Consider the following 12,753-nt stretch of genomic DNA (forward strand, 5'->3'; position numbering starts at 1 on the left):
CAAAGGGGAAGAAACCTCCCCCAGAGTGATGTGATGATGCCAGAACCCGTCCACTCTCCATCGCAGGGATGCTAAACATCCTGGGGGGACAGTAGTGGAGGGCTGTGACTATAGGGACATGATAAGGGGGTTCAGGAGAAGGGCACACCGGCCAGGTAATGTTTCTCTCAGACCACCAGTTGGCAGCAGCACCCCACCTGGGTTTTGATCCATAGGACCTGAGCCTGGAACATGGTCACAGCGGTGCTCCTGTTACTACAGCCAGCAGTGATCAATAGGTTTGCCAAATGTAATCAATCCAACATTGAGCGTGGACCAGTGAAAATGACATAACAGAGCCCCCCATAAAAAGCCAGTCACACAACAATCAATATGGAGCAGCAGCCATACACTTGGATTGCACATCATGGATAAGCCCCATAGCAGGTTCAGAGCAACCATTTATTATTAAACATGATTTATATAGCGCCAACATATTACCCAGTGCTTTTCAATTAAATAGGGGTTACAAATGATTGGACAGTGACCCAGGAGGAGACCCTGTCCCGAAGAGCTTACAATCTAGGAGACCATGAAAACAATAAATGAATGCTAACATAGCTCAGATAAAACACATGGACCCCAAGGCTGCAGATAATAACAAGGAGCCCCATTATACATGATCACATGATCTGCAGGACGGGGCCCCATTATCCTCTCCCGGGACTGCTCGTCTCTCACCCCTCAGGCACCACCCCGATATATCCACACCACAAGGGATCACCTACCGCAGCAATCCGTCCCGAGCCACAGCTCCGGCATCCGCCTCCTCCCGCTCACTAGCACACGGCCCGGCTCCCCTCCCAAGAGCCTTTGCGCGAAGGATCAGGCCTACTGAGCATCACGGGAAGTCGCTTTGAATCAGCCGATTTCTTCTAAAGATTGCGAACATTAGGCAGCAATTTCCCCCACTGAGGCCCTCGGCGGAGTCTGCTCGTTGGTTATAATATTCAATCTACGGCAAAAGTTACTGGATTCTAGATAAATATTGTCTTTTAAAGAAGACCATAAGTTTGGATGGTCTTCTTACGTCATCATGCACAGCCGGCTGCAGGAAATTGCGTAGGTGAAACTCATTGGCTACAGAGGCATTTGAGATTGTTGCCGCCCACTATATGAAGCCGCGGCTTTAAATTATACACAAACCCAATAATTAGAATTTATTATATTTTTTATGCTAACGTCATGTAAAAAATTTTTTATGTTAGTCTAAAGAGTTTTATTTAAAATAATTATTATTAATAATACCTGCTGACCCTGCTATGAAGGCCCTTGTTCTGGCACTTCCTGTTATAGAGTGACAATGCCTTGTACCCCTTGTGTTATCACTTTCCTAATAGATACTATAAATGGCTGAAAATAGTGAAAGTTCTACAACACTACTAAAGAAAGACTATCATGGAAGAACCTGGGTGATCCAGCAAACCTGGAATGATCTGATCCAGGATTGAAAATAGCAGCACATGAATTTTAGGAAATCCAATCCGTGTTTGCTGGATCACCCAGATTCCTCTATCTTTTCCAGTCTTTGAGAGCTCTGATTAAAAAAAAAAACACCTATTGTGCAGTAAAGTGTGCTGCCCTGAGAAATGAGATGATTTGATGGTGAGATGATGTGCTTTATATTTGCTTTAACATGAGTTGTAATCAGCCGTCTTCAAGAGGACGGGTTGCATGATGGAAGGAGAGTGAGCACAGCTGGCTATGAGAGCGTCACCCCCTCTAAGAACAGACACTGTGGTTCTAGCAGTATGTTATTACAAAATTGTGTGCTCTATCTTGTGTGTGTTGTGTTATAATATTTCCTTGGTCAAATCTCAATTTTAACTGTTAGGCTGCATATGAACACTCAATGATTGTCCTTGGAAACGTATATAAAATAAAAATATATTTTATGAGAAGGGAGGGGGAAGAAGGAGCAAGCGGCACTCTGCGGCATTCTCCTCCGTGGGCGGGTTCTGGCACTCCGCGGCATTCTCCTCTGTTCACTTCTATTGCAATTGTTCATCGTCTGTTGCTCAGGATAAATCCATGAATGACGTCAGAAGACCCCTGTACAAGTGAGATTCCCCGGAGACCAGCCTGACCAGCCTCGTATGGGGCGAGAATCATCTGATGTGTGTTCATAGCGTTACACTTGCGTGTGCTTTATTATTCAAAATCACACATACCCCAAAATGTGAGCCTCTTTTCCTGTCCATCATACTTCCTGGAAATATTAAATGATAACAGTTGTCCTGAAATACTTACTGACACTTAGGCTCTCATTTTAGCAAATTCCTGCTGCATTTACTTATCAATTTTTACAATGTAACCTCTAATTCTGCCTTTTTATTATGGGGAACTCTTGAAATAACTTTCAGATATTCAGGATACCCATCCTATAATTACTACATCCACAGCTCACAATATATTAGTGTGGTGGTCAGTGGGAAGAATTTATTTATTAGCATTTTCAGACCATACTGAGGCTTGTGGTACTAAAGCTTTATTCCAGTTCCCTGAACTTTCCAAAATGTACAGATCCAACAAGTTATTCAAAAACTCTCACTGAATTATTTGAAATAAGAACTGTCTATGTTTACTTACCAGTATATACTTTCAATTGTGAGGCACAAAATGATAAACTTTAATCATATAAGTCACATAAGAACAACACATTTTGTTATTAGGGAGTTGGTTTTGGGTTATCAAGCTATGGTAAGAAGAATCTCTAGGATTTGTAATTAAATAAAATAATAACATTTCTTTATAAACTTTCTTTTCTGGCAGTACAACAAGGTCTTATTCCAAAGTATGGGAAAATCCTCTCTTAGACTTTTGAAAATGATGTTCCATTTGTAATATTCACCCTTTTCCAGTAAAACTATGAGCATCACATTACTGTCTCTGTCTCATTGTCTCTGACAATGGTCACTAGAACAAATAGAAAGGCAAATTTTTTCAGGAGAACAATCATTAAAAACAGACGTTTTATTACCTCTCTATTTTATTGTTATATTCATAAAAATGTTATGTAGAAAAAAACATCCAAGCTAAGAGATCTACAACCAGACATCATGGGCTGCATATTTATATTCATGAGCCCCAAAGAAGGAGATGTTGTAAAGTTCCCTGGACATTTTAGAACTTTTATATATATAAAAAAATACACATTTTTGATATACCAGAATGAAGTGCTGCCATTTCTTTTTCCTCCAAGTGAGTTTTCTAAGCTCAGGTTTTGTGCAGCCGCTTCTGAAACTGATCCAAATGTATCACTTTAGAACATTTCAGCTGCCGCCTCCGTTCCAAACTGAAAGATTTTTTAAGGTATTCTGCTATTTGTTTTTAGGCATTTCTGCATCAGGACAGTGATAATGATAAACAGATTAATGTATGGCTGGGTACACACGTGCAATCATTGTCATTGGAAAGGATCTTTCACATTGATGCACAATGCATGAATGAGCGCTGTACATACAGCTCCATTCTGCTCTATAGAGAGGGGAGAACGACGGAGAGGCACCCTGCTGTGTTCTCTCCCCTTCACTTCCATTATGATCATACATTGTCTGTGGATCTGTCAGGACGGACGACGAAAGGCAAGCGTTGTACACACTCCAGATTCTCCTTTGATGTCAGCCCTCAGGCGATTATCGGACAAGAATCATCTGACGTGTGTGCATAGCCTAAGACGGTTATACAAAGCTCCAGCAACAAAAGTTACCAGTAGCCTGTATATTTTTACATATTTAAGTTTGCTGCAAGCACTATATAATAAAACATGCTACTGCAATCTTACAAAAAGAAAGAAACATCTACACTTTTATGTAAAACAAACATCAAAAATATTTATTTATTTTAAAGAACTTTCTGGGTTCAATCTGTTTTATTTTTTATTTTCCATTAGAAAATATATTGAAGCACATATGAAAAAACATAAAAACACCATAATACCAATAAAGAACAAAGTTGAGAACAAAGCAAGAATGCAAAAATACAATTATTTGGCATAATCCTGAATATTAAAGTGCAAAGGACACAAGAATAATATAAAAATATACAGAGATCAATAGAAGGTAATAGCTTACAGAAGGATAAACCCAAAGAGATGGGGGAGCGAAGAGATTGGGATAAACCCATAACCAAAATTATGATTAGGAGACTTATTCCACCCCAAAAAATGTGACATATCGAGGTTCAAAAATAGAACATCTCTCCAAATAGCACTCTTGCATGTCCTCTATAGAACAATAAGTGTAAGTAAATAGGCTGAAAATGAAGCACACACAAACTTTTTTTATAGAATGTCATAATTATATGGAAAGCAAACAGATTTCTCTTTCTCTCTCAAAACATAAATAACATATGCTATGTAGATATTTAGGAGCATGTTTCTTTTTGAAGAAGACAATATGCTGTCAATGTTAAGGGTAACAAAGGTACCACTGCCCTTTTTGGATATGTGAAGGCTACTAGCCACTACCATAATGAGTCTCTGCTTATTTTTTATTGTGTTAGGTCCTCTAAAATATAACTTTTCCCCATTCATATCCCACTATTTATCTTCACTTTGCTCCCCTGTAGCACCATTCCTCCAAAACACTTTATGCTGCTGGGTATAAGGGAGCGAGTGACCTCCTCCCAATGTTTGGGCTACAAGGGAGGAAATCATTATCCATGTGTCTACAGGGTCAGGTTGCCCAAAAGAATCGTCCATTGGGCCTGATTTGTTAAAGCTTTTCAAGGCTGGAGAGGATACACTTTCATCAGTAAAGCTGGGTGATCCAGCAAACCCGGAATGGATTTTTTTCAAAGAAATTTGCTATTTGCTAGCAAATGTTTTGAATCCTGAACCAGATCCATTCCAGGTTTGCTGGATCACACAGTTTCACTGATGAAAGTGAATCCTCTCCAGCTTTGGAGAACTTTAATAAATCAGGTTGCACAATAAGGTCATTCATAAGGTCAGGTTGCCCAATCCGAAAGAAAGAAAGTGCAGAATTTGGTAAGGAACATGGTAAAGATGAATATCTGTTTAATATGTCAAAGAGCTGGGAATTTAATCTTTGCACTTCTACAGTTGCTGGTGGTACCTAATACTTTCTCTCAGAGGTCAATATATCAATACCATACAAAGTAGTAACAGTGGCAACAGAAGCCATAATGTTATTCAAGAACTAACATACCTGGTAGATCTAAAACATACGTCTGTTCAATATCCTAATGTTATAGCAATGAATATATGGCAAGTGTAGCGAGCCGTAGCAGACAGACAGTAGCTGGCCTTGGATTAATTTAGCTTTTGACTTTGGATTTGCATTGGTTCTCATTAGCTTCTATGGGCATATTGCTTCTTTCTGAATAGGTCTGTAAAGTTTTCAGCAGTTTTACTACAAGTATAAAGTAAACCAACAAAACATTTTAAATATAGCCACTATATGTGGACCTAACATAACTTTTATCTCCTTAAACAGAGATTAATAATAAAGCAAAAAGTAAAAAGTATAGAAAAGCCCAATCCCTGAGTCTCCAACTTCTCTCCGGTCTTGGATATCACCCCTACGATGCTCCTCTTAGATGGCATATGTACTCCAGAGGCTGAAACAAATAGACAACACTTGTTGTTTATATAGTATAGTAAAAATAAGATATGTAAATGTATTTAATAAATTAAGTGCTGGACACAAACAACAGAGAGATCCAGTACGAAGTGTCAAACTGTCCAGATTCTCAGCATTGCCAGAATGCACATACCATTTTGTATACTCGATCTTCCCTTGACCAAACATGACATCTATAGCATACTACTCATTTATACAATTGTATCATCTCGTGTTTATCCACCAAAGACGTACTTGTGCTGGTACTGAGGATCCGCACTGTGTGTCAGGAGGATCTGTTTTATGTCTTGTGGTGGCCTTAGACCCAGATCCTGAGCTCTCTGCCAGCGCTCCATTCGTGTGATACCTGTGAATGATTACACAAAAAGTTCAATGATTTAGAAAATACTTAAATATCAGATAAAAATTACATTGGCCTTATTTATAAAAGTGACTCAGGGGACAACTGACACCAGTCTAATTATCCTCAAACCTACATGTGTATACAGAATCCTGATAGCCCTTTTCATTTATTAAAAATTAATCTTCAAAGGTAATAAACTGTTTTTCAATGTAATAAATGATGACAACCAGCAATAATCCTTGAGGAAACTGTAGGAGAGTTTTCTAACGTTTTAGCTTTCCCCTTAGCCTTGACTACTGTAACATCCTCCTCTCTGGTATTCCACTAACCCGACTCTCTCCTCTACAATCTATTATGAATGCTGCAGCCAGACTCATCCATCCTTCCCACCGCTCCTCTTCCACTGTATCTCTTTGTAGTTGTCTTCATTGCCTTCCATTTGCCTGCTGTGCTTTGCCTTCAAATCCTTCCACTGTTCTTGTCTCACTTTCTCATTCTTCACCTTTCTGACCTGGTAAAAAATACTCCCCCCGCCAATCTCTTCGCTTCTCCATTGACCTACTAATGACTTCCTCACTCATAACCTCATCGCACGCACGGATACAAGACTTCTCTAGAACCGCCCCAACTCTCCGGAATGGTTTTCCTCATCCTATTCGGCTTTCTACTACTTTTTGCTCATTTTAAACAGCCTTAAAAACCCATTTTTTCAAACTCGCCTATTCGTCTTCTTCTGTCTCCTAAACACTTTCTACTTCCCACCACTACATATTTCCCCTCTTAATGTGTGTTACTCCCCCCACATCCTAGATTGTAAGCTCTTCAGGACACGGTCCTCTCCTCCTGTGTCACTGTCTGTATTCGTCTGTCATTTGCAACCCCTATTTAACGTACAGCGCTGCATATTATGTTGGCGCTATATAAATCCTGTTTTTTAATAATAATGATAATAATACCCATAATACCCGTTGCTTTAGCTCTTCTGCTAGGAGATTTAGAATCATGTCCATTTCTATATAAAGGGCTGTGTACATTCTGTTAGTGTGGATGCCCAGATATCAGTATAACAAAAAGCTCCTGCAATGGTAATATAGGAGACACAATAGGGGTGTGACCCCTATGTTTACACCCAAAATGTAACCAACATTCTAGCAACTTGACATCCAAAAGCTCATTTGCCAGCACCAACCTCATCTCTTATTGTTCTTCCAGGCATACATGGTCATTTTAACATACGTGGTCATGACAGCACTTGGCAATGGGAGTAATCTGAGCACTAATGCATAATGGGAATGTACACTGGGCTGCTCATGTGCAATAAACAATCCATCTATAGGAACTTGCAAGGTATAAAAAAGGTTTCATTGCAGAAAGACATAGAAGTTTATATATGAAAGATGCAGAGTATATTCACTTTACAGTGACTTTCACTGTGAAAGCAAATCCCCATTTTTATTTTGCATGTCATGCAGTATTGTTTGAAAGTAAATGTTTATTGTGTTTCAGCTAGTTTACCATAATGGGTGCAAAGCCAATTTGTAAAGTGGAAATTTACAAATAAAGTGACCTTGCTCTTCCCCCTAATTAATCGGCCTTAGTGTACAGATACAAAACTACATCTGGCAAATGATTGTGCTCTTTGTATTTCTACTGGGCATAAAATGTAGGGTTTTAAAATGTTTCTATGGGGAGTAACTACACCCGATGTCACCAGTTACCCTCTGCAAACTGCTATACACTCTTACACAATTCTAACAATTTTGTAGGCCAAATTTAAGAGTGTTTCACTTTTTTAATGTCACAATTAAAACTGCCCTTGTAAAACCATTTTGTAAGAATTTTCTGTGCATCAAGTAGTATGCTCCATCCTTTCTGCATGCACAAGCTGGGGTATCCTAGCATAAAAGGGCAGTGAGGTTCAGTTAGGGTCAGGAAATATCCTGATATATTACCTGTACAAGGTCCAAACTGCCAATCCAGGTCAAACTTTACAAGCTTCTCCAGGGGTGCAGTGTCTACAGAACAAAAAAATAATATAAATGAAATATAATTATTATCATATATTACTATCATTGTATCACGTTCTCTTACCAGCATGTCCTTGGTGTTTATCCTGCAATGTTTGGAGACGATAACAATATATGCTAATACTGATTATAACTTAATCATTGCAGGCAAAATAGAAATATTTAGATTTCTATTAAGTGTGCAGTTCTGGCTTTTCACTGATTTGTTTGGCTTTATGTACGTTATGGGTCTGTTCCTTAAATATTTGAAGCCAGACACGTCTAGGCCACTAGTATTGTTGGGAACATCTGAACAGTAGCAGCTCACAAGTTTCTTTCATGACATGACAATTAACATTAAGATCCCATTTACATGTCAATGTAGTTACTACAATGTGATGTGCTGCTGTGCCATTTATTTTAAATTGCCACACCAATGTACTAGAGCAACACATGAATTGTTGAACGGTAATGTAAAAGGATCTTGTACATTTTTAGCATGTTTTCAATGAGCTGCCTTAATACAATGCACTTTATGTGCAGCAAAAAATGTGTTAGCACACCACAATGAGAACTAAAGCAAACCTCAGTATACCTTATATTAGACAAATGAACAAACATAAGACATTTACAGCCAGGCACCCCGGCATGTACTGTATAAGTTGGGACTTCTTCAAAAACTTTCATAGTGTTATGCATTCTCCCCACACCCCCATGAAAGAATGCTTGTTGACTGGCCACCTAGGTACCATGGGCACTACTTTGGGGAGCAGATGTGTTATGCCATACCTAGAAGTCCAGGTATCTCTTGGAACAACAGCTTTAGAGCACTGTAACCGGGGTGAATGGCCAACACAATACCTGGAAGTCTATATGTTTTTTTTGGAACACCAGCATTGGGGAATTGCAGTGCCAATACAATAGACCTGATTTATTAAAGTTCTCCAAGGCTGGAGAAGATACATTTTGATCAGTGAACCTGGGTCATCCAGCAAACCTAAAATAGATCTGGTCCAGGATCGAAAACAAAATAACAAATTACTTTTAGGCAATCCATTCCAGGCTTGCTGGATCACAATACCTTGAAGTCTATGTCTTCCTTGGAACACCAACTGTAGAGATTTGCAATAGGGGCGAATGACCAACACAATACCTGGAAGTCTTGGTCTTTCCTGAGACACCAACAATGCAGAAATGCAACAGGGGTGTATGGCCAATGCAATACCTGGAAGCCTGGGTATTTCTTGGAACATTGGCATTGCAGCATAGATTTATAACCATCTCATTACCTGGAAGTCCAGGCCTTCCCTGTGTCCCCAGCGGTGTAGCATTGTGGCATAGGTGTATAGCCAACACAAGTTAAACCATCCAACTTTCTGAGCTGGAGACCAGAGTTTAGTTTTATCAAAAAGCATGTAGCCAAGGGACAAACCTAACCATGTTCCCACTTACATACTCCATAGAGATATGCATATGCAAAGAAAATTATATTGGCATGCAATACAAATACAACAATGGAGTCTAAAGGATAATATTGGTGAACTATAACAATAATATTATATATACAGTTACATAAACATATATAGTTATTATTATAACAATATAGGAAAGAGCGGTAGAGAGAACTGATTTAAAAAGAGGGTCAGTTGGGTGCTACAATATGAACCTATTACTTTCCCTACAATGGACAATTTTAGAAATAATATGCTATTGGCAAGGAGAGACCTTAACACTTTGACCTTAAAAAAATAAAACAATATTAGCCCCAGACATACCCCAGTCTCAGCACCCCCAGTCTGTGACCCCAGGGATCACTGCTCACCTTCTGCATCCTGCTTCTCACTCTTCAAGGTCTTACTCTTGGCTTTGCTGCCCCCAGGCTGTGGCTGCTCTACCACCTTTCTCAGGGGGTCTCCTTGCTTTGCTTGTTTGACTATTGGCAAGCAGTCTGTCAGTTTTCTCTTTCTGGCCATGATCATATGAAGTACCTGCTGGGTTTTGCCTGGACTTGTTTGTTGTGATATGCAAGCTTCTTCCTTGTTGCTATTTCTTCTCCACCCCTCCAGTTATGTCACATTGGATTTCTCATTAGCAATCAGCGCCATCTAGTGGAGCAATAGGAATCTGCAGCCGGAGAAGAACAAAATCATTTTGCTATTTAACTGTTCTAGAAATATGTGCAGTCCATCTGTTATCTGTTATATTCTGCAAGAGTGCAAGCCATGCAATAGCTTCTTGGAATATATTATAAATATATTTATATATATATATATTGGAATATATATATATAAATATTTATATATATATATATATATATATACACACAAATATTTATAGTATACAGTATATGTGCTGTCCTTCACTTTTAAAGTTTATTCTGTGACCCTGAATATCACAATATATTTAAATACTCATTTGGTATGCTTTATTGTCATATAAATGTGATAATATTTGCTGTGAAAGCATAAAGCAAACAGAACAAAATGTTAATTTCATTTATCTATCACATTGTGTTGCAGAGTTAATAAAATGCATTCTAAAATATATAATACCTATGTAAAGCTGGAAGGCTACAAGCAATTCTTGCTCACGTGCTATTGCTACTAAATTGTCTCTTAAAAATTGAGCACATATTGCCTATTGGTAATAGTAGTTTGCTACAAATGCAGTTGCATTAAATATCAATAACACAAACCTGGGTATTGTGATGCCATTAGCAATTATTCCTTACAGCATGCTGTACTTGCCCTATGTGTAGCAATGGCTAGCAATTGATAAAGGGGTGATAATGAATGGTGCTCTAGCATCATACCTTTGTGCCCAGACTAAAAACTTACAACATGCTGATTGGTATTTTTAACTGCTCTAAATAAAATCATAAAAATACAGGTAACTAATATAATGTTTTCACAAGTATATATGAAACATATGCATAATTATATATCATTTAATGCATTATAAGGTGAACTAGTCATTGTTATGTTTTTTCAAGGATCTGAGTTTAGTCCTAAAAACAACGGGAGTATCCACTTTACTAAGTAAGGGAACAAACATTCTCTTTATGACTCCTATGGCTTTGATATCCATTACTTACTTTTCAATTGCCTGCTCACACACTACACCATTTATACTGAAAGATATGCTCAGACTCACACAAGGCAAATCACACAATTCACTATACATCTCTTGCTTACATAATGTACAATGAATTTACACAGAATTTACTAATAGGTGTGATATTGAATTTTTGAAGGGGCACCAGTCATGGCGTGCCCAAAAAATAGTAATCCTTGGTTTTATTGCATATTATATAGGAATAATCCAGCATCGAGCAGGCACAGCAATTTTAGAAGCATGAGCTAAAATTGTAAAAAAAACTAATAAAACTGACACCTGGTGTGAAGAATTCAAGGTCTGTTTTACCTTATTTACCACCTATTCTGTATTTGTAAATAATAACTAAACCTCATAGCCTGCCCATAGATTTACTTTGGAGCACAGGGTGATTTGTTCTGGTATTCTAATATAAAATACTGCCATGACTCCAATCACACAGACCACAAGTTATTTATATTTAAAAAAATGTGTGTTGAAGTGCTTTTTTCATCACTTTTGTTCCTGTTGCTTGTGTTTCAGCACATTTTTCATAGAGGTCTGTACATCAGGCCAAAAAGATAGAAAGATAGAAAGAGAGACTAAGAGATTTGGAAAATACCCTCTAAATAAAGGCAGTTGTGAATTACAGTTTCTGAGATGTTTTATCATTCCAAATACCAGATTATTTTCATTAGTAGGTTACATTCCCTCTGCTAATTTACCTTATCTATGACCTGAGAAATACTGTTCAACACAATGCTCTGTGATATATTTCCTTCATCGGTGTCACTCCTATCTAATTTATGGTCTCCTTTTTTAATTTATGGGTTTTGTTTGTTATTTAGTTTTTTAGTTTTTTATTATTGATAAGTAAGTTACAGCCAGTCATTTGAAAAGACACATAAAACAAAACGACTTCATTGCAAAACACCTACAATCACTGGCAGAATCTTTAGTATCTGACACACTTGTGGTATTTGGAAGTCTTGTGTATGTACTATCATGTTTTGCCCCATACATAACTATAGGAGACAGTAGGAACAGCAGTCTGCAAGAACAGCCTTCAACTCCATCTGTGTTCCACCTTTGTACCATTTTAACATCTCTTCCCTAGTGTCAGCCATGTAATTTGAAGGTTTCATACCTATGCAGACTTTCTGACACCAATGATGGGATTATACTATTAGAGCAGGGTGGTTCCACAAATCTCAGGGACATCCTGGGGACACACTTTTGCTTCAAAACTAATGATATCCCCAGGTCTCAGCCAACAACTCCTGTTCTTGCCTCTGCCCACCTGCCATTCCCAGATCACAGAAATAGTGGCAATGATAGCCAAGATAAGTCCTAGGTTCCCTTTGTGTTACTGCTGACCTCTCTACTACACTGTGCTGACCACCTCACCCTGTTCTATACACTACTGACTAAATCATTTATTAGTACTGACATTTTTACTGCACTTCAAATCTGATCTCTGCACCCTGCAAAACATATTACTGACCACTGCAACTTGCACTTGATACTACTGATTTCTGCATCATGCATTACACAATACTGGCCTCTGCATCCTGCACCATACCCCACTGACCTCTGCACTACACAATACTGATCTCTGCACCCTGCACTAAACACAAACAATATCTACACTACACATTACCCCTGT

The 12,753-nt window shown here is 38.4% G+C and overlaps 2 protein-coding genes across 2 annotated transcripts in view; both read right to left on the reverse strand.

The window, feature by feature from the left end:
• The window catches only part of TRRAP (transformation/transcription domain associated protein), a 94,672-nt gene extending 93,754 nt beyond the window's left edge, over positions 1–918 (reverse strand). Inside the window, exon 1 of the mRNA XM_072419071.1 lies at positions 768–918. The gene's annotated coding sequence lies outside the window, so the exon portion shown is untranslated. The remainder of the gene's footprint in view (positions 1–767) is intronic.
• Positions 919–3,904: 2,986 nt separating this feature from the next.
• On the reverse strand, positions 3,905–10,036 carry POLD4 (DNA polymerase delta 4, accessory subunit). The gene is made up of 4 exons (XM_072417830.1): positions 9,817–10,036; positions 7,941–8,003; positions 5,880–5,991; positions 3,905–5,622 (listed from the first exon to the last, which is right to left on the reverse strand). Exons 1-4 carry the CDS (start codon positions 9,971–9,973, stop codon positions 5,598–5,600), a joined length of 357 nt encoding a protein of 118 aa, XP_072273931.1. The 5' UTR covers positions 9,974–10,036; the 3' UTR covers positions 3,905–5,597.
• Between the last annotated feature and the right edge of the window lie 2,717 nt (positions 10,037–12,753).

The sequence above is a fragment of the Pyxicephalus adspersus genome, chromosome 7, assembly GCF_032062135.1.
Source record: "Pyxicephalus adspersus chromosome 7, UCB_Pads_2.0, whole genome shotgun sequence".
NCBI lineage: Eukaryota > Metazoa > Chordata > Amphibia > Anura > Pyxicephalidae > Pyxicephalus > Pyxicephalus adspersus.

Bases quoted from the DNA above. Each gene is read 5' to 3' on its own strand.
- POLD4 (XM_072417830.1), bottom strand. From the start codon at position 9,973: ATGATCATGGCCAGAAAGAGAAAACTGACAGACTGCTTGCCAATAGTC. The intron at 5,992-7,940 runs GTAATATATCAG...AATCATTCACAG, and splicing joins GCAGTTTGGACCTTGTACAG to GTATCACACGAATGGAGCGC. The intron at 5,623-5,879 runs GTACGTCTTTGG...TATTTGTTTCAG, and splicing joins GATCCTCAGTACCAGCACAA to CCTCTGGAGTACATATGCCA.